General features: G+C 33.0%; 1 protein-coding gene across 1 annotated transcript in view; it reads right to left on the bottom strand.

Annotated features, from left to right (window-relative positions):
- Positions 1–15,824: 15,824 nt before the first annotated feature.
- The window catches only part of steep1 (STING1 ER exit protein 1), a 28,548-nt gene continuing 21,884 nt past the window's right edge, over positions 15,825–22,488 (bottom strand). The window contains exons 5-7 of the mRNA XM_088925378.1: positions 21,277–21,366; positions 18,085–18,177; positions 15,825–16,876 (exon numbers count right to left, since the gene is read on the bottom strand). Of these exons, the coding sequence (XP_088781504.1) occupies positions 16,814–16,876; positions 18,085–18,177; positions 21,277–21,366 (246 nt within the window). The 3' untranslated portion in view covers positions 15,825–16,813. The remainder of the gene's footprint in view (positions 16,877–18,084; positions 18,178–21,276; positions 21,367–22,488) is intronic.

Raw genomic sequence — 22,488 nt, 5'->3', positions numbered from 1 at the left:
CACTTTATTTGTATTGATCAAAGTATTTACTATTACTGTATATTCAACTCTTTATTAACTTGCTTTATCAGTCTTAACTCAAATGCCAAAAAGTGTGTACTGTATGTGGTATTTATAATAATAACAGGACTTAAGTTCAGTATTTTATTATACACTACATTTCACTGAACACACCTAAATGCTCACTATTTAAAATGTTAATAACAATTGTATGCCTCAAGAAATACTGGTATAAAACACATTGCAAATTTGCAAGTTTTTAATCATGCCTTAATTTAACAGCTCAACTATTGACTTAGAGCACTCCTAGTTTATTTAAAGATTGCTTTTTTTTCTCAACAAATGCTACACCTTGAACTCTACCTTTTAACAGACTGGTGTCTTGTCTTTTCACAGAAAACATGAATTTGTAAAAGAATACCCAGTGTATTCTGTTCAAGAATACACAAAAAAAAACAGTACAGCAAAGACAGCCTATATTATTTTAAAGAAATCTTGAAAGGACTTTGCTTAGAAAGACTATTTTATACAGAAACATTACTGAATATAATAGAAAACAACAGTATGAGTCACATCTCTTGATTGTGTTGGTTTGTGGTGGCAATAGATCCTATAGATAACTGTTTACATGAGCCGCTACATGAGACAATGGACAACATTTCATAGAACCTTTGTAATACAATTTAAAAGAAAGATCTAAATTTATTCACAGATGATTCCTTTCCTCAAATTTAAGTTTACAGACAATTTTGAGAGTAAATGCATGACAAAATGATATTCCATTGTTTTTTTTTTCTTTTTAATCATACGCCTTTTTATTTCCAGAATCTATTGGATTTTTGTCAAATGTCTTGAGATAGTCAGCTCAGGTATTGTTTTGTACTGTAATTGCTCACTTGTACTGTACCCCAGGAACCCTTTCTACAGCAATAAGATATCATCAAATAATATAAAGGAATACTTCCAAAAGCAAAAACACAATACAAGCTTAAATAATCTATCATGAAATAAATTTAAATGAATCAACATTATTCTAAAAAGCATGCACAACTGAATTTTGTTGAGCATGTGTGCCGATTCATATTTTGTATTTTTAAACAGATAACATACCATTTAATATTATATTGAAATATTATTTGAACACTAATGAAAAAAAATCAAGATGGTGACAATTCTGAAAGGTTTTTTTGTGGTGTTTCCATTTTGGATCTAACGATTGTTTCAGGGTTTTATAGTAACACTTTGGTTTAGTAGATTAAACTGTTCCCTATTGTTACAGTGTCATTTACATTTGCAGTTGGCTAAAATGATAGAAAGGGCAAAGATAATAGTAGGAGATAAATATTTAAAGCTCACCAAATGCAAAAAAAAAATCTATAAGCAATATTAACATCATTTTATAAGCAGTTTGTGGTGCTTTTATATGTAAATCAGGAATAGTTCTCTCAGTCAGTAAGGTTTTCGTTTAGAGAGCAATTTGAACCCTGTAGTTCATATTTTGCCTAATGCTGAATTTGGACTGCCACATAAAGTGACTGTGACTGGGATTCTTTAAATTGCAGCATTCAATCTGCTGAATGCCCTTGGGGATACAGTATGTGCTGCTCTTTTGTCAGCATATCCTGGCTTTTTGTGCAGCAGTGACTTTCTGCGGACTTTTGATACTGTGCTGTTGGCAATCTGTTGTCAAAACAGTATCTGTCTGGTACACACTTCGGAGCTTGCAATGTGAAAACAGCAAGTGGCTTTGTTCGAAATGTACACATTTCATTGAACAGTGATTATGCTTTTCATCCTTCCTGTGTGGACAGGATCATTGTAACAGTAATGTAACAGTAATGTCAAGATGATTAAGATGATTAAGAATTAGACATTCCAAATTGAGGGAACATGTCCAAGAAATACATAAGAAAAAAAAAAGAATTTGACACTGCATCATGCAGTCTTAGAATGAAACCTATTCATACAAGCATAAAGCTCAACATGTATAAATGCTGATTTACCTGATCATCATGTATGTTTCAAATTGAGCATCACTTATTTGCACTACTCAAGTCTGAAAGGTTTTTGTGTAGCAGGAAAAGTTTTCTACACCTGAAGATGAAACAGGTATGGCTAAATGCTTACAGCCTAAGTGGTATGAACTGGGAAAGAGAATGGGTGAATTACCCTTGTTTGCTGATTATGGTGGACTGGTTTGATACTTTTATGTTGGCAACAATATTGCAAATTTTAGTGAAGCAGTTGGTCATATATGAAAACATTGTGATGCGTTTCTTCTGTTAAGGAAATGTAGTCATGTCAGTGACTCCAAATAGCAGGGAGGCGGTCTCAGTCAGCAATACTCTCTTCACCTGTCCGATGTAAAATGAGATTCCAAACCTGCAGAAATCTCAAAACACCCCATATCCTTGAACTTTTCAAGGCATTCAGTGTCATTACTTAATCAATCTGAATTAGAATTAAAGAAAGAAAAAAACATTCCTAGAACAATGACTTTTTTTTTAATCACAGTGATAAGTTGCTAACCTAAAATAAATGTTGAGTCTCTGTGGCCTCAATCTATAATTCAGTAAGGATTTTGAAGGAGAAGGTAAATTATAAGTCATCCAATATTGTCAGTTCATCACATAAAAACAGAGGTACACATGGAAGATTATATGCAAAAGAAATCTGTAACTGTCACTGTGCTACATCATTGTGTCATTACAGGACTGTCCTGTAATATTAATATTCATATAAAACCCTTTGAAAAACATTTTTGTAATACATTTAAAGTACAGTAAAAAGAACCAATGTACATTCCATTTCTCTTACAAACAGCACACTAAAGTTAAAATTTTAATAATTTATTTTATTTATAATTTCAGTAAATTATCAGTTAAATCTATTGTTTCTTGCTTGGCACATCACAGACATTAGATGTACATCATCTGATGTATATCAGCATTCTCTGGGTTCATGTATTTTATGTTTATTCTTGTTACCATGCCATTAATAATTCACTAGGCATACTTCTACAATTTGTACAAGTGCAACTACCCCTTCAACATCCTACTTGATCCCAACCTCACCTCACAATTAAGATAACAGTTACTTTTTGATTAAGAGTTACTGTTGTACTTCACATAATTAGCCTGGACAATTTACTTGCAGTTCTTGTAGTATGTCCAATTTGTAGTTGAGGTAGTGAGCTTTGAATTTAACTGTCTAGGAATTAATATTACCTTTCAACCTCTGACTTCTATTCATAGAGTAATTACAATCAGGAAGAAATTCTAATGGATTTGCATTTTGAAACATATCAAACAGCCACAAATTCATTTTCAAAACACAATTTCACTCACTTTTCCATGAATGTTGGTCTTGGTCTCTGAATCATTTTGAGAGTATTTCCTGTCATGAAGCTATACATATTTGAAACAGGGTATCTTTTGGAATTAGTTCTCTATGCCACTATAATTGTTCATGTTCATGTGGAGATGAACATCTTGTTTTTGTTGATCCTAAAGAAAAACAATTGGACGTTAGCATAATACAAACAAACTTTTATCCATTTGTTCAGTAACTACTGTATATATACAGTGCCTTGAAAATGTATTCAGACACTTCCCATGTTGAATTTCCAAAACCTTGCATAAACCTTTTTGGAGTAAGTCTCTACCAACCTGGTTAAAATTTTCTCTGTTGTTCTTGACAGATTTGCTCACACTGTCTCAAGCCACTTGGAGAATCACTTATGGACAGAAGTTTTTTTAAGCCTTTCCACAGATTATAATTAGAATTCAAGATAATAGGAGTTCTCTCTGAAGAAATAAACACTGGCATGGGAATCTGTAGATGGGCTGTGAAACTCTTAGGTACTCTTTGCTAAAAACCCTTGCAATGTAATGTGACAGAGGGCCTGTGCTAATTGGTAAAAATGAACCATGAAACTATTGAATGAATTAAGAATGGCACTTGAATTTAAATAAGAAATGCAAACTGACCACCAATAGACACAGACGTGAAGATTTGTGGAACTTCACCGTACTTTTACTAAGATTTTCCCATTACAGTTCTATCAAGAAGAGATGATATACTATACCTACAGCTGATTTTCATCTACAAAAACAAAAATGTATGCCATTAATTTATTAATGGAAACATGATTTATACTTCTTTGTAAACTAAGGCAGACATACTGTATTACAATACTTTATGTATCATGCCAAATATTCCTGAAATGCATACATAAAGTAGAAAGCCCTTTTGACATTAATCCAAATATGAAAATTTAATGTTTTTTTTTAATTGCTGACATCACACCGTATCACACATCTTATGAAGGTACTTACTACCATCACCGAGACACCCAAGACTGTAGTATGCAATTGATTTACATTAAATGAGATTTTTTAGGTTAATACCTGAAACCATAACTGCAGCAAGACAAACAGATTCTTATCAGATTTGAGGTTCAGTTCAGCATATATTTATTCTGCTCTTTGAGACTTCTTTAGAAGCTCAGTGAGAAATACTAGCAACACATATTCTATCTTTATGCATTTAAGCCAAGAAGAGTTCAATACAGCAGTGTGGTGTAATACATGTTTTTTTAAATCTTTATTTTAAACTTCCAAAAGAATAATTTTCAATTCATAAATCAGTTACATTCCTAATTTGTCCTTAATTATAATAGCTTTTAAACATGAACTGACCTCATTCTGTATGACCTGTAGGCAAGGTTATCTCTAATCACTACTCTCATTTTTGGTTGAGAACTGCTGGAACAAATCCATTTCCAGAATTTAAGTAGAAAGAATCATAGAGCTTTACATCTACAGAAAAAAAAAATGATAAATGACAAAGGATGATAATTTGATTCAGATAAGAACTATTTGTTAATCTGAGTGTGCAAAAGAATAGTGTAAGGTAATTTAAAAGAGTTAAGGTTCCACAATTCAATGAATGTTTTTATTACATTTCTGTAATACACATTATCAAGGCTCATGCAACCAGATTTGCGTTAATTATTTCTAAATCTGTTACCATCCCCACATTCAGCAATGTCAAGAAAAATCTAAATTTTGCATTTTAAGTTTGCATTTCCTTTGTTTTAAAATAATCATCTTAAATTCTACCATTTCTACCCAATCCACTTCCATTTATATTGTCTTTTGGGGTCAAGCAAGGAATAAAAAATATTTTTATTCATTTTTTTACAAGGTGACTCCATAGAAGAAAAATATCTTTGACAGCTCACACAAACAAAAATCGCTAAAATCAATGACAAAGCTGACATTCAAAGCAGTAGCCATCAATTTATGCATCTGAAATGAAAAATATATATTTGGATTTCTTATATATAGACTTCCTATGAATTTGTATTTTCAATTTTTTTTATTGCACAGTCATTTACATTTTTATTTATCATTACTGAACAGAAATAGTTCATCTCCACTATTTCCAGATATTAGCTGATAAATGGATGAATCTCATCTTTAATTAGATAAGATGACAATTTAAGCCTACTTTTTATGACAATTTGGCTTTTCCTATTAATCTTTGCATTAGATCAATTATTTAAAAACCCAGAAAGTAAGCAGGACAACCTCTGCAATAATTTTAGAGAAAATGTGAGTTTATTTTTGTAAGATTTCTGTTTCCAATAGTTGTTTGGGCTACAGTTTATAAATTATTTGTTCCTGTTTGTTGGAAATACTCATTTAAATAAATCTACTTAAAATGTCATATAGAAAATAAAATATTGATTAATGTACTTCTTAATATCCACAAATGATATGAATAAATGGGTGACTGTAATTAGTGTCTTCTTAGCTTTCTTATAGAGGATTACCTAACAGTAAACTTAAGTTTTATTTTTTTTCCGATTCCTTGGCAGATAAACATAACAATGTAATGGTATTGCATCGTCCTTAGCAGAATAGTGATCTCGGTATCTCCTTTCACCTTAGGAGGCTGCTAGCAGGAGTCCTCACCAGGATAAGCATCTTTTTGATCATGGATGAATGGAAACAACTTTCAAATCATTGCCCATAAGATATATCAACTAGGAATAAGTAATATAGACACTAAACCCAGTATGATGTATTTGCCTGCAGGGGTACAAGCCTTTGAGGTTTTTAAGTCTTTCCTTTGCAATATCAACATAAGCTTTGAAAATGTAGATTGTTTTCTGGAATGCTGAAGAAAACCAAATGTTTAAGCGATAATAATATTGTATGCTCACAATAATACTGTAGCATAACAGAGGTATTATAAAACTCAGCTTTCTCTTTCTTATGGGAACCATGATGCCTTTGATGTTTAGCTGATTTAAGGGTTAACACCTAGCCTTAGTTGAAATACTGAAACATAGATGATATTGCTAGACAACATTCTGCATTTGAGTGTCAGAAGATTGCTTCTTTTTTTACATGGCATAATGTGAATTTCACATTAGAGGGTGTCAATGAAACCCAGTCTTGGAACAGATGATTCCAGCATGCATGGAATATTTTGGAAGACCCTTGCTGATTTTGTTTCCATAAGAGACAACAATAACCTGTCACTTTGGTCTCTTCTAATACAGGCTGTGAATTCAGTTCATGAATGCAATCTGTTCATCTGTTTCTTTGTTTATCAACACAGGGGCGTTGGAAGCCCACTGTTTCCAGGTTTTTACTTACTCCAATCTTTCAGGTACAGTACACAGCAGACTGACAGTAATTTTTGCATAATTGAGATACTTTTAAGCTAGCTCCAAGGTGTCGTATCGTAACACTACATCATGGAAATGAATGTTCTGAGTAATGAACTCAAAGAGAACTTAAGAAAGAGCCTATTTACTGTACATCATAGACAATAAAAAGGCTGTTTAACTATTTAGGTTAGAACAAAAAACAGAGAACACTAGTATCTCAGGCATTTGAGTTTGGCAACTCTGTCTTAAATACAGAAATGAAAATATTGTCTTTCTCCATGTCATGTAATCCAAGTGCCAACCCAAGAATGCACTATGTGATTTTTTATTTTAAATTTTACTTCTCCCTTATTCAAGGGGAAAACAATAGCTAACTCTGTCATTCAAGTCTGTCTATCAAATGCAAATACTATGGTTTTTATGTCACAAGACATAGTATGAAAATTGAGCTTCTTGTACAGTAGCTTCAGAACTTCAGCATGTGAGCTTTGAACTTTTAGAACTGTTACAACTTTGTGGCTTATTAAACTCTGTGTTACATTACCAAATAACCATACATGGTATACCACATAACCATGTTAACTTCTTTCATGTTGAATTAATTTATTTCAGATTAATATAAGTTACAAACCTGTTGTCAGATTTCTTGCAGATGCCTGTGGATAGTTTGTTTTAATCCTCACATTGGAGTTATGATATTTTTCTCCATCAGTGAATAACCTTTTTAAAAACAAAGCATTTGCTAGACTGCAAAAACAACCGCTATCAAATTCTGATTCTGAATCTGAAAAATAATATTAAAAATAATACAAAATTAAATATAATACTCATGAGTTATTTTAACCTCTTCATCCATTAACAAGCCATGAATTGATAAATGAATTAATGAATATTGTTTTGCTCCTCAAATACATTATGGGGGAAAAATAAATATATAAATATAAATTCTCTTTCTATAAATAGGAATAAACTAAGTCTTGGGTATCATGATTGAAACAGAACCTGATGCTACGATGATATAAAATTAATTCTAAGATAAGCAAAGATGTTTAGGAACAATTAATTGTGTTTCACTTTTAATGGTAAAATATATAATTGTTCTAGACATGAGATCTGGGATATTAAGAATGCTGCCAACAAAATCCAGTCATCTTTATTATTTATTGATAATCCTAAAATTACCTTTCACGTGATAAAGTACTTGATATTCTTCCAAGACATTGCAGGCATCCACACTGAAGATGATTAATCGTGAGTCAAGTGTTGTAACTTATATCTTCACATAAGTATTGAGCTGTTTACACTTTTAAGTTCTGTTCTTTTAGCGTTTTTTTGGGATAATTTCTTTTTGTTCATCAATCACATATTGATATGACATTCAAGATTAATCTTCACACACCCAGCCTTTTCTTTTCCCTAAGTTACCTCTTAATGCTTTCAGAAGGACATGTTTCCAAGCTAATAAACCTTACTGTATATACTGTAGACTACATTCCAAGACAAACATTCTGTAGTAGCAACAAGCATTAATCTGAGATTCTTAAAAAGTATGATATCTATTATAAAATATTGCTTCCAAATATTTGCATTTTGGGATTTGGGGTTTTAGGGTTTTCTGGCTTTCTTACATCTGACAAAATTGAAATTAAGGAACAACAGTTATGCAAACTTACCTGATTAAGAAGAGAATTCTAGGCTGGAGGTATGACATATTATCAAGATTCTTAGTAAAGAAAGAGGAAATTATGATATCAGGTTTATAAAGGCAAAACTTTATAGTGTTCTATCAAATTGTGATATTCTTTCTGACAGTATAAACTAGGAAATACAGTAGATTAGTCAACACTTTATAAGGTTCTTAGTTAACAAGAATAAGTAATTGTTTTTTCTACACTGTACTACATCAGAATACTGCTGGATTTACTACTATATTTTTAAATAAAAATATTAAATACTACAAAAGCCTTCTGCTTCAACATAAAGTCTAAAGCTTTAGAACATTTAACATAAACAAGACATTAAAAGCTTTTTCAGAGCAAGTACATTAATTGAAAAGTTTGACGTACAAGGCCCTGGTGCCTTTACAATTGTCGTCCGAGATTTTGAAAACTAAATCTGTGGCCCTTTTTGCTTCATTTTTAACCAATATACAGTAAGAAATTAACTCAGACAAAAATTACAAATCAATGATATGTCTGTGGCAGTTTAAGGCAAAGGAAAGATGGATGGAAACCCATTTAAAAAAGGAGGAAGATAAATTAGCTTGAACAAACAGTGCAATACTTGAAGACTGACATGCTAAAACGTTTAATATTTGAATGACTTAATTAAAATGACTTAAACATGACATTATAAATTGACAATTTAAGGAAAATTCATTAGGACATATTCCAATTTTGGAGCTAGTGTTTTCTTATGCTTATGACAAAGAACTTAAAAGATGATGATCGTCTCCAAGAAGACATTCTTATTTGCTTGCTTTAACTGAACACACAGAAGTACTCCTCTGATTTGCCATCTTTTTTTAGACTACATTGGTCACAGAATAGGAGACTGAGCCAAATTTGATGTGATCCTTAAAGGATTATAGGATTTGAGTTTGAACAACAGATGGGCAGTTTGTTTAAAACACACAGAAACCTTGGTGAAAAGTGTCTTATTTTCAGTTCTAAACAGATGCCCTCTAATTTTCCTCTGATCCATGTTTCTTTAAATAAAAATGGGGAGATTTAGTTTGATTCAATACAGAAATTTATCTCATATGCAATACTAAGATTACCTGAGATTTGTAACATGTTTAAATTATGCTTACATTTCCTGTACTTGTGAATACAGTAATAATAAACAGCACAAGTATTTGCATAAACAACACATCCATCTAAAGCACAATAGACCCCATTCATTTAGATCTGACCAAAGGTAAACAAGTAACTAGGAATTTGTCCTTGGAAGACAGAAATGAACTTTTAAATCAATTCTTTACATAAATACTTAGAAAAGTTGACAATAACCAGCAGAGCAGAAGAATGCACTCAAACTAGTTTTTTCATTTTTAAATGTTTTATCCAGCATGAAAAGCTTCCATTCCACAACTCCAAATAGCAACACATTTGCACCCTCTATCCTTGATCATATAGAAGATTTTAATCAAAATTTTCTGAATTCATATAATTTTCTCCTATTGATGGGTTGTACTGCATTTCAACACCTGCCTTCTTTCCATCAAATGACATTCTTTGTTTCTTATAAAGATGTTTGTTATTGTTGTAAATCTAAAAAAACAACTATAAACCACTTATTTACAGTTATCCCCTGCACCCCTGCACACATACAGTACCATTCTTCCATGGAAAATGGCAGCTTTTCTCTCCAATGTTAGTTTGTTGACTTTGGAGCTGTAATTACATATTTTAATTTCACTAAAGGTTTGACTACATGTCTGTTATTCATACATATTCTTTCAACTTAAGAAAATTAATTAGAGTAGTTTTAAGGTGTTAGGGCATTTAAGGACATCACTAGTACCGGGTTACACTGGACTATGGAGATCTTGAAGTGAAATTGGAACCTCAGAACCACCATAATGATGCTTACACAGTTCATTTCACAATAGTAGGTACTGTATATCAGAAACAAATGTTTTCAAAATACTAGCAGTGTTATTTCTAAATATCCACCACTCTTGATGTTTAGAAACATTCATTCTTAAGGGAATATTGTTACTTAAACCCAAAGCCACATTAATCTATTTTGATTTTAAACAGTTGTGGCTTAATAAACAGAATCACAAAACAAGTGGCTTTCATAAGACTACTTCAACAATCAACTAAGATAAAAAAACAATGTTAACAGAGCTTACCAATGCTTCCTGTTAGTATGGGACATTTTCAGCAGATGTAATGAGGCAATGAGCTGGAAGTAAATGAGAAGAAAAGCAGTATTACTCATATGTCCCATTTTCAGTGAGTTTAGTTAACTATGGACATGAAATCCGGGATTTTTCAGTGTCATAATAATTGTAATCTCATCAGATTCCTATTCAAACCATATCCAAACATAAATGTAGCATTACTGCTAGGAGTGAGAGGACTGGCAGCTGTAAATCTTATCAATTTTCATGTTAAATATTTCCCCAGACAAACAGATAACTCATGTGATAACCCATTATTGCCCCTATTTTATGTATCCTACAGTCAACAAACAAAAGCATTATAAAGACAAAAACCTTTTCACCTGAAACAATTTCACCTTCCTACCAGTTCCCAAATTAACTGCCCCTCCCAACTCTGGTCAACTTTTAAATCTTTTTTAATTAATTGGAAGAAAAGCTATCCTAATGTGGATTTGTCTCAATTTAGTTGGATCTTAACTATTAATTGAATTTAGAGCCCTTGAAAAGTTATTAATTCATTAAGTCATTTAACAGAAATCTGGTCTTTGATGACTGAAGTATGTTCAGATTTGCGCTTCAGGTGGACACTAAATCATCTAAATTTGACAAACTAACACTTACCAAACTAATTTAACTCTAACAATCATTCTGTGTCTTTACAAATGATTGAAACGTACCGGACTGTGGATCTTGAGGACTGGAGTTGGAAACCTTTGGGCCCAAGGGAACATGTTTAGACTTCAAAGAACACAGTCCACAGGGGTTTTTTTTCGCTCTCTTTCAATCATAAACAGTTGAAGACCCAGATGAACTAATACTTAGCTCAAATTGTCCTAAACTATTGAATTAAAATATTGTTGACTTCACGGGAACAGCAAAATCTGCAGGGATAGAGCGCTCCATAATTGGAGTTGAGGACTCCTGTTTAATAGCTTATTGAAGAATCTAGGGATTCTTAAACCAAATCCATTCATCCATTTTCTAACTGCCTAATCTATTTCAGGGTTGCAGGGGAGCCAAAGACTAAACCAGCAAGAATCAGGCACAAGGCAGGCAACACCCTTCACAGATGCCCATGCCTTTTGCAGACTGAAACCACATCCATTCTACTTAATCAATTAATTTTTCCATTGCAGTGTTGTCAGTGCAAGCATCTCTCCAGCTTAACTAATAATATTTGACAACTGAGGAAGTACTGTAGGCTTTTCTGAGAACAAAATGTTTGTAGCTGGGATGGGCAACTTCTGTGCTTAAGAGACTGAGCATCATTTGCTTTTCATTATAACTCAGCCATGAATTACTTTTTTGCAGCTAATTTTGTGAATAAGAGAATAGCACACTCTTTTTTATTTTTCAATTAAAAAATAAACCTGTAAATTGTTGTACTCCGGGATGCTGGAGCTCAATGACTACTCAGCTCCCCACCTTTGAACAAACCAATGAGCAGAAAGCTACATGATCGAAACAGATTTTTAACGGTTAATGTAGTAACTGTTTATTTGTTTGCATAATTCAAATAGTTGTACTTGCACTTTATCTAAATATTTATAAAAATATTTGCTGTCATATAGATTATAGCAGGGTTGAACATATTTTCAAATGTTTTGAAGAGAAGAATGTAAAACCTTGGAATCTCAATACTTCTCAAGTAAAGGTTACATTATTGTGGAATGATATGTTATATTTACAAATTTACTGCTGAGAGAAAATTCAAATATTTTACAAGTAGCATGAAATGAATTTGAGTGCTTTTTAAGTAGAGGATATTTCATTAAAGCATGAATTTCCCTGCATATTGAACTGTAGAAGAAAATCTGTAATGATTTTCTACTGTAAAATGTTAGAAATAATATTGCCTTTTGCTAGATCCAGCCTTCTAAGTTTGTGCAGGATTTGATGGTAGAAGTGTGCTATTAAACCAACAGAGGTGAAATAATTAGTGAAGACAGTTACTAAGAAAAATCAATATAAGCCAGAAATATTCAGCTCACTTATGAAGGTGCTTGGGGTACTAATATTCTATACATGGTAATACAATACAGTTCATTACTTATCAGTATTCTTATTTAGTTATGTGAAGCTTTATTACAACATCTTCAGCAAAGTTGTTCTTTTTTTTAATCTGAGCTACAATTCAGCAACTAACAATCAACGTTGTTTACTTCAGCTTTTACTTTTATTGTCCTGGAGTTAAATAACTTTTCTGATGTCACAAGCTCTTTTGAATCAATGGCTAAAAACCTTAAATATGCTAAAACAATAATCTTTTGATTCAGTTCAATAATTTCTAATCTTGAAAGTATATAAACTGGTGCTGAGTTTTTTCAAATAATGTAGAATTTCTCTTTGTCACACACTGACCTGATTAGCTGTTGTAGTAGATTTGTTTTTTTCAGATTGACTGTTTTCTAAGTATACAGTATATACAGTAAAACATGGTCAATCATACTACTGTACGTCTGCCAGAACTCTGCATGACTCCTGCCTTAAACAGATGTAGTGTTTGAAATCCCAGATTAGGACTGCAGTTAATAATCCGAGTTAACAGAAAACACTTGAATTACTGAACTGTAAATTAATTAAACAACAAAATAAAAAAAATATTTTTTTAAATCACTTTCATTCTTCATATAAATAAAACTCATTACAAAATAATGCTTTACTTTGTACTTTGAAAAAAAAACTGATTTACAATGGATTTACAACATGTCATTGTTTCACAGCAAAAGCTGATATGTCAGAAAAATGAACTAGTCACAGGTGTTCAACAAATGGAAACATATGGGCTAAGATATTTTGGAACAGTAGTAGTTGTAAGATAAGGCAATTAAGTGTTTATTACTGATTCAACACCAACTTCAAAACCAGGTCTGTCTCTGTTTGGAGCCCACAGAATGGGAGTAACATGCTTAATCCTACCGCAGAGAGAAGGTTGTCTCAATAGAAGGCACTAATCACAATCTGTGAAATGAGCCGACAGGTCATCCATCTATATATCCAACTTTAAATCTTTTTTTTTCTCAAAACCTTAAAATAAATCTGTCATGTTTAGTTCAGTCCCCAGTTCAGGGCTACTTGTGGTATAACATTTATTCTCAAAAAAGGCAAGTAATTTAATATTACTTAGTCCAGTAACCATAAATTGACTGAAGGTTGGAATGATTTGTGTTAATATTCTCATACAAATATTATAATTGCAGATTCATTACCTAATATTAATTTCATTGAGCTCTAGATCACTTTATAGTCTAGAACTCAGTTTATATTTTCCCCATGCTACAGGAAATAGGATAAAGTGTAAACTTCTTATAAAACCAGCAACAAAAGTTTACTCATGTGGCCTATTTTGTTGAAGTGATACAATGGCTGAAGTTTTGTTTGGGGGATTTATCTAATCCAATTTATAGCGATATTCAAAAACTAAAAGATATATTTACTAAAGAATATGTGGAGTTTGGTACCTTTTTTTGTGTGCAGTAGATCATTTAAATTCATTTAGCAGGTTTGCTTGCAGACATTAACCAGCTGCTATGAATAGAATGCTTGCGGCTTGCATCTTTAGCAAATTATTAACTCAATGTATTACACCACACGTATCAAAACCAAAGCAGTTATGAATTCAGAAATACATAATATACATTAATAGTGATATATCAGTATATGTAAGATATAATGTTAAAACTTTAATTGATTTAGTGATTAAAGGCTGCATTTATTATATGTTTGGAAAGCTGCAGGTATTCTTTTAAAAGCCAAGTCAACTTCAAAAACTATATGAAGCATATTAAAAACTTTTAACTGCATCAAATTCATGGTTATTGGGAAAAAAGCTCTGTAGCAGATGTACTATTTATTGAATAGAAATTACATGGATAAATTCATTATGCTAATCAATATGACTCATCCACAGGGTGTCTACTGTGAAAATCACTAGCTGTGCATGTTGCCACTGTTTAGGAAAGCTGCATACAGTATTATTTTGTGAGATTTTGTCCTATTTCTCTTGAATATTCTTGACAACCAGCCCTAGATGCTACCCGTCATCCTAGCTCATCACACTGATGTTCAGAGGGCTTACGTTTGGCACCACATTTGCATTACCTGAGACAGGCTTTCATCATGTCTCTTGTAATATGATAATAAGGAGATGCTGTTTGAATAATATGATGACACTGATATTTATTTGCATTGGGACCACTCTACAAACACCCTTGAAACACGTTTTTCCAAATATGATCTTTCTAATCAAACACGGTATTCTAATCCACTGATAGAAGAAGAACATTGACATTTGGAAATACATCAACAAATAGTTTAATTATGCCTCGGTGAAATGAAAGATGAATGAGAACCCTCTTGAAGCGTGACCTTATTGAAACAAGAAAAGAAATGCTATATAAGCCTTTTTAGTTATGCACCCTCATGTCAACATTTCTGACCTCAAGAAAGACTTTATACAATAATGTGACAAGCCTAGTTCCCTGCAGGTGGTTCGTGAGATCTAAACACAGGGACGAATCACAATGGAAAGCAAACTACTGTACAAGGAGACTTTATTCTAAGAAGATTTTTGAAACAAAAGAAACCTAATCTAAATAACCCAATATAAACGACCACAATTGAACTCTAGTTACAGGATTGCTTAAATTACTACCCTAATTACTGCTCACCTGCCACAAATATATTCTGGCACAATGTTTGCATGTTCTTGTGTTTGAATGGGTTTTCTCTGGCTGTTCAAGTTTCTTTCCAACTGCCAAAGACGTGGGTAGATTTATACTGTAAAAAATAAGTTGTCCATGTGTGCATACCTCTGTCCTATGGTGGAATGTCATTCTTGGGTACAGTTCCGCTTTGTGCCCATAGGACGGAGCGGTGGCACTGTGGCTGGACGGTTGCCGGTTCAAATCCTGAGGCCGGCAGAGGAATCCTACTCCATTAGGCCCCTGAGCAAGGCCCTTTTTTTTTCAATTAAGAATAGCATTCGCCAATGTTCAAAAAGCAACTTTTTAATCTTCAGATTACTGTTAACCAGGTACCTCAAAAATAATTTTTGCAAAGCTAAATTAAACAACTTTTCTAAAAAAGTAAAGAAATTACTTGGACTTCCAGCTTATTGTGATTGACTAATTTGCAAATGTCTCAACATACATTTGCCAACGTTGCCTTTCAAAAAGAATTGCTTTATGCTAAATTAAAAACAAAACATCTTGCATGTTACAAAGAAAAAAAATAATGTTTTTCCTGTATGTATTAAACAAATTCCTTTATTGTTATGAATACAATGTATGTACAAGCCATTTACAAGTTAAAAAAAATTACAAGCTATTTTTTGTGAAAAATAATGGTACATAAACTAATTTTTAAAACCTTTCAAAGGATGCAAACCTTTGCAAAACTATTAGCAATGTGGTTATTACCAAATTTACCTGGGATTTGGTTCTATTTGACAAGAGTACTATTATCAAAAGCAAGAAAACAATACATCACATTGAATCCCATCCTTTTATAAAACACAGCTCATCAAGTACTGTCTACCACGATAAATGCAAACTTAACAAAACACACGAGAAGCTATAAACAAATGGGTGAGCTGGATCTTTATGGAATTAAGGTGACAACTGACTTATATTGAGCTATGTGTTTAAGGGGGAGTTTACTTTTCATGATGCTTTTAATTTTGTTACAGACCACACCAGAAATGTTCAGAAGACAAATGTCTTGAAAAGGACAGCAATTTCTACACGTGAACACTTTTTTATGGAAAAATGGCATGGTTTTTTGTTAGTATATCTTCCGATATCTTCTTAAAATTAAAAGGCAAATGATATGCAAATCATTAATTGACCAGCTTTTTAAACCTTTTCAATTAATTTTTAACAGATCTAAGGGCTTTTACAACTAACCCTTCCTTTTTTCAAATACTAGCAATTATAAACACACCCAGTCCAAATTCCCAATTTGTCCCATCTTTGTAGTCATGACTCCTTTCTGCAAAAGTATTTAATCTTGACTGGTTTCATATGGGAAAGTAACCAAACACGAGGCATAACATTTAATATTATATTCTCCATTTCCAACATGTATCTTGAAGGTCTGAAGTAAAAATCTAAGTGCAGAAAGTGCAGAACCTGCGCCTACTGAACAAAGAAAACCAGAGCCATGTATCCGATATTTTTTTATGAGAGGAACACTCATTTCAGATATTGGTTCACAAGCTGATCCGCAGATGGGATTTATTTAAACTGATTGTCGATCAGCGTTCCTTTCATCTTGGCTTTCTTAGCTTCCAGTTCAGCCTGTGAGAAAAAAAAAGGAAAAAATAATCATCATACTTAAGCATTTCCACTGCTGCATTCCCTCAATAAACAATTGAATAAATGTATTCTCTTGGGTAGGCTCCCAGGGAAAAAAATTCATAATGTTTGCTCTCAATTGTAAGTGCTAACGAATATTTTTTTCTGCATGCTAAAACATTTACTTAGAGGATTACCAGATAAGGAAAAGGTCATGATAATATGACAAGTGTTAGCCAAGTAGTAACAAAAGCTGGAACAGAGGAGATGGTGATCTAAAAATACATCATATATATAGATGATAACCAAGAACTGCTGAAGGCAGTAACATAAACCAAATCAGACAGATTCTAATACTGGCTCACATCACATGAAACATGTTTAATAAGGCCTAAACATGAACTACAGAGAAATTTAAAAAGTACATCTGAACAAAATTAATTTAGTACCCACATAAGAGAGGTAAAAGAAAAAAATAACAAGCGCTTGTGTGAAAGCTCTTTACAAAGATGCTAATGAAAAGAACACACGGTAAAGGAATCTTATGTAATAAAACCAAAAACAGTATACACAGCAATTTTACAAACTAAGAAAAAAACAGACAAAACCCAATTGATCACAAAATTACAAAAACTGTTTTAAAAGAACATTTGAGAAGCACTGACCCAGTCATTGGAAAATATTTTAATATGATTTAAGTTGCCATTATATTTAAATTGTATTATTTAATGATTTAATAACAATTATTAAATGTGGTACTGGAGCAATGTAATTACAGATAATTAAAAAAAAAGTTGCATTGCTTGTGTGGCCCTTATTCTGAACTGAATCATGGGAATAGGGATAAGCAACGCTGGTGCTTCTTTCATTATTTCAGCTTTACCCACTAATATTACCTAATATTTAGGTGACTGTAAACAGTAATGTTAAATAAAGTACTGGCTATATGTTAGGTAGGTGTTTTCAGTTCCATAAAAGGCCCTTTTGTGGAGTGACTGAGATTTTCCTGACCCACAGACTTTTTCTCCCACCTCAGACACTAAATCCTGTAGCTACTACTTGATTAACTGCTACTTCAAAGTGTCATGACTGCAAGCTTTAAAACAACACACAATATGTAAAAAACTGTGCAAAGTTCTGAATACTTTTGTAAAGCACCGTATTTAATCTAAGTCAAAGTGTATTCATCAATACAGTTATGGTTACATTACCAGCTCTTGAAGTCTTCTTTTGCTCATGCCTTTCCTTTCCAGCTGTTTCTCGATGACTTTTGCATTCTGTGCATATGAATCTGCAACTTCCCTCTGTTGGAAAAAGAAGACAAATCTTAATTAAGCTCTACTTCTTGTTTAATTTATGTGATCTCCTTACATGGTATTATCACTGTAGATAACATGATCTAAGAGTTTCTTCCTTCAATCCCGATTAAAGACATTACATCAGAGTAAAACAAAAAATTACAAACATTTGTATTATCACTAACACAAATTTGAGGCGATACGCTCAGATTATGGTGTGGAATAGTCACATGATACCACATTCCTACACATGAATTATACAGAAATAAAGCATACTTTAGTACAGTGGAAGTAAAGTCAAACAAACCTATTTACAATTATCCCGTAATGTATTTTTGTAAAAATGAAGCCAGGGTATTAGTTTTAACAATATGTCCTTTGTGTAAGAAAGTGCCTCTGATTCTCAGTTTTAAATGCACTTTTCTTAGAATGTACACTTGTGTACTCCGGATTATGTTTCACTGTAGAGGAAGTCCAATGGGTTTGACTTTGTTAATGCCTTTTAGAATCTGGAATATCTGATACAGGTTATGTCATAGTTTATTTGTTGAATATTAAAAAAGGATTCAGTCCTCTTAGCCTGTTAGTGCAGCTCTGTCATTCATTAAGCCCAAAAATAAACATGGTTACTTTGTTTGATTCTGCTTTCGTAATATTAGTTTTGTAATTTGGTGACCAAAACTGTATACAGCATTTTAAATAATGTTCTACTAGTGCACTTCTGACATCTCTGAATTTAAATTCTGCACTTTTACACTTTTTGGGTATTTCCTTATTTGTATTTCAAATATGGTCTAACTTATAAAAATGATGTCAACAAATGCCAAAGTCTTTTTTTGGCATTGTTGACATTTCTTTCTTAGTCTTTCTTCATAAACAGCCTCCTGAAGTGTGGTTTCTCCAAATTTAGTTGTATAAATTGTATTTGTATAAATTAAACATTACCTGCCAGCTGTTTGCTCACTCTGAAAATAACACTTTTTAAAATTTCCTTTGCCGTTTTGTAATGCCAGCTAACGCTCCTATGTTGACGTCATTACTGAACTTCACTACTAGTTTGTAGAACATACATCATTAATATCTGTTAGGATGAGCTGTGGTCACCGACCCACTCACTGCACAATTGGTTATTTCACTGTAGTGTCTGCATTCACCCTTTATTTGTATTTTTAAATATTTTATATGGAACATTAACACAAGCCTTCTGAAAATGTACATGTATTTGAGTGTCGTGTCCAGTAAGGGACAGGTTATTATTATTATTATTATTATTATTATTAACAAGACAGAAAGTCTTGCCTTTTCTAAATCAGTCCTATAACCATATAAATTACCCTGTGATTTAATTCAGTGTTTCCATTAATGTAAAAACAAGACTTATTGGCCTGCAACTGATTGGTTTACTCCTCTTTTAATTAATGGCTTCTATGCAATTACTTTTCTGGTCAATAGGTACTACCCATATCTTAAATATGTTCAATACTTGTTCAAAATATCTATAAATAATATCCCTCATCTTCAGATGAGGGATGTTTTGTTAAGTGCTCCTAAGTACCTCTACCACTTCAGCTTCCTCATTGCTTAAAACTAATACAGAACTTTCCTCAACCTGTGGCTTGTTGTTAATATTCTCCCTAGTAAATACGTTAATGACATATTTGTTTAACACATAAGCCACTTCCCGTTCCTGTTCTGAAAGGTTCCTATTATCATCTTCAAGACATTTTACGTGATATCTTGCCTTTCCTTTGTGGTTCTACAGCTCAGAATAACTTTTGTTTTAGCGTCATTATAATATATTGCTTTTTCTAACGTACCCATTTCTTTCCTGGTCCACACATTTTGGAATCATGAACAGTGTTTCACAGTTTACATTTGGCTTGGCTCACAGTAAGAAATCCAACAGACAAGGAGAAAGAGGAGGTGCAGAGACTTCTCCAGCTTTCACAGTCTTAGAGCCATTAATCTCCTGACGTTACAGGCTACACAGCCACATACAAAAGATTCAGTACTAAGTGAAATGTTACCCTCACTGACAGCACCCAGGCCTGCAGATAGTCACACTGGGGCATTAAAAAGTTCCTGGTCAACTCATCTCTGTCACCAATGTGATATGGTGTGCAACGTATGCACCATCACCCAGGAAATTCCATTCACAATCATCTAATAATACCTCACATGTTATGTCAACTGTGTTTGGGCGAGACCTTTGTTGATTGAATTTCCTAATCATTCTATAACATCCTTTATGATTAGGAACAAGTAAAGGTTCATTCCATGTTGAAAAGAGAAGAAAAGAAACACTTTTCGGCTTTTAGCTTTTCGACTAACACAGCTACCTACTTGAATTCCTTTATGATTATATTCGTATTGATCTTTGAAAGTTCATATTAATGTAACCATGAAATATTGTCTATTTAATTGTACCTGTGTGTAAATAAATGATCCGGTTTAGTATAATTTCCCCTGTTGAGAATCAATTAAGCAATAACTAATGAAATTTTTTTTTTTTATCTTTTAGACACTACAAGTGTTTAAGGCCTCAGCAGTGAAGACTGGAAAGGGTCTATAATCATTTCACGTTAATGTTTTCACTACTTGCCATAGCAATACGTTCAAGGTTTTCTTTTTAGAGTTATCATGCGGCGGCAATTGCTTTTCTTTCAATTGTTCTCATTTAAAATTAATCGTATGGATCCAAAGTCAGTTCTATTTTCTTGGGCACATAGAGTGCCTTTTCAATCAAAGACAATGCTTCTCAACCTCAGTCTAAATTTGAAAGAAAAACCTGACATGTGGTCATGGTAAAAAGCAATCTTCGTAACAGCTAAATTTTTTATAAAAATGTAATTTGATTTCATGCCTCCTGATCCTTTGTCCCATCACTGTTGTAAGTAATATGGTTTTATTTTATGCTTTTACTAAACCTAATTTGACTGAATAGGGAGAAAAAAAAATCATTACATGAAGTAGAGGGGATGTGTTTTGAGCACAGTCCTGTCAATTCCTTTTTAAATATATTTCCACTCTATGCCAGGAAATGTTGATTTTAGTCATTATCTATGCATATGGAAACAGGGGATATGGTAGAATATTATGACTTACAGCCTCAATCTCTTCTTCTTCCTCATCTATGGTCGAGACAGTAACAGAGCTGAATTTTCCCATATCCTTTGTGCGCTTTGTCATCATCACCTATTCGAAATAAAAAGAACTGGTTACAAGAAAGTTTTAGTTCAAGGAGACAATGAACATAAAAAGCAGAATGAGAACAATAGTTGGAGAACAAGTTTAAAAAATCATACCTCCAAGGAGAAGACTGAAAGGAAAACAGAACACTGTAAAGGTCATTGGCAGCAAGAACCACTTGGGAATGCATCAATAACGCACCACACTTATACATCAGTAGGCAAGTCTGCATAAATTTTCAAACAGGATTCCCACAAGAAATAGTGTCTCAAAAAAGCTTTCTCACTTCAAACCCATCATTGCCAGAAAGACCATCAGACCCGTTATGCTTACAAGCACCTGCCGTTTTCACCTCAATGAAAAATGCGATGTGAACAATGAAATCCAGGCTACATTGTGAAATACAGTGTACATAATCATAAAAATAATGCAACAAAAGCCAAGGGCCAGTTATCTGAGCTAATGTTCTGGCAAGCAGGGGTTTGTCATTATTACATACGTGACCTCGGCAGTAGCTGAGCGAGAAAAAGCCTGTTAAATCTACCATGAAAGACAAAAACTACTTGAGAGTACAAACGATTTTACTGCCTCCAGGAAGAGCTATAAGATTAATAAATAATACACCGAGCATCAAAAGAAACTTTCAACTACAGTCAATTCACAAAGTTATTATCGGGGAAAAAGACAATCCTTCGTTAGCAGATCCAGATTTTATTGAACAGGCATGACATGAAGAAATTTGTTATGCTAAATATTTACCATGAATAGATCATCTACTGCGAAACTCACAGGTTAGTTATGTGCGCTCCCACTGCTGGAAATAACCTAAGCTGTAAATATATATGATGCATGCATGGCACCAGATTGCAGATACCTGATCATAAATCAGTATATTGATCTCTGAACCCAAAATGTCACATCATCACATAAATGCTTGAGTTTTAAGCATGGAATAGCATGAGCACTGTCTTGTTGGAATTTTCAAAATACGGCACATGGAAGGGCAGCGAGTGAGGACCCAGGATTTGATCAGCATAGTGTTGGGGAGTCAGGCTGTTATCAATTACCACAAGTGGAATCTACATCACAGATCACCATATATTCAACTTGTACACAAGAATTAGCATA

Source organism: Atractosteus spatula, chromosome 9 (genome assembly GCF_055471065.1).
Source record: "Atractosteus spatula isolate fAtrSpa1 chromosome 9, fAtrSpa1.hap1, whole genome shotgun sequence".
In the NCBI taxonomy this organism is placed as follows: Eukaryota; Metazoa; Chordata; class Actinopteri; order Semionotiformes; family Lepisosteidae; genus Atractosteus; species Atractosteus spatula.
Note: the sequence above shows the minus strand (reverse complement) of the source record. Positions and strands in the feature narration are given on the sequence as shown.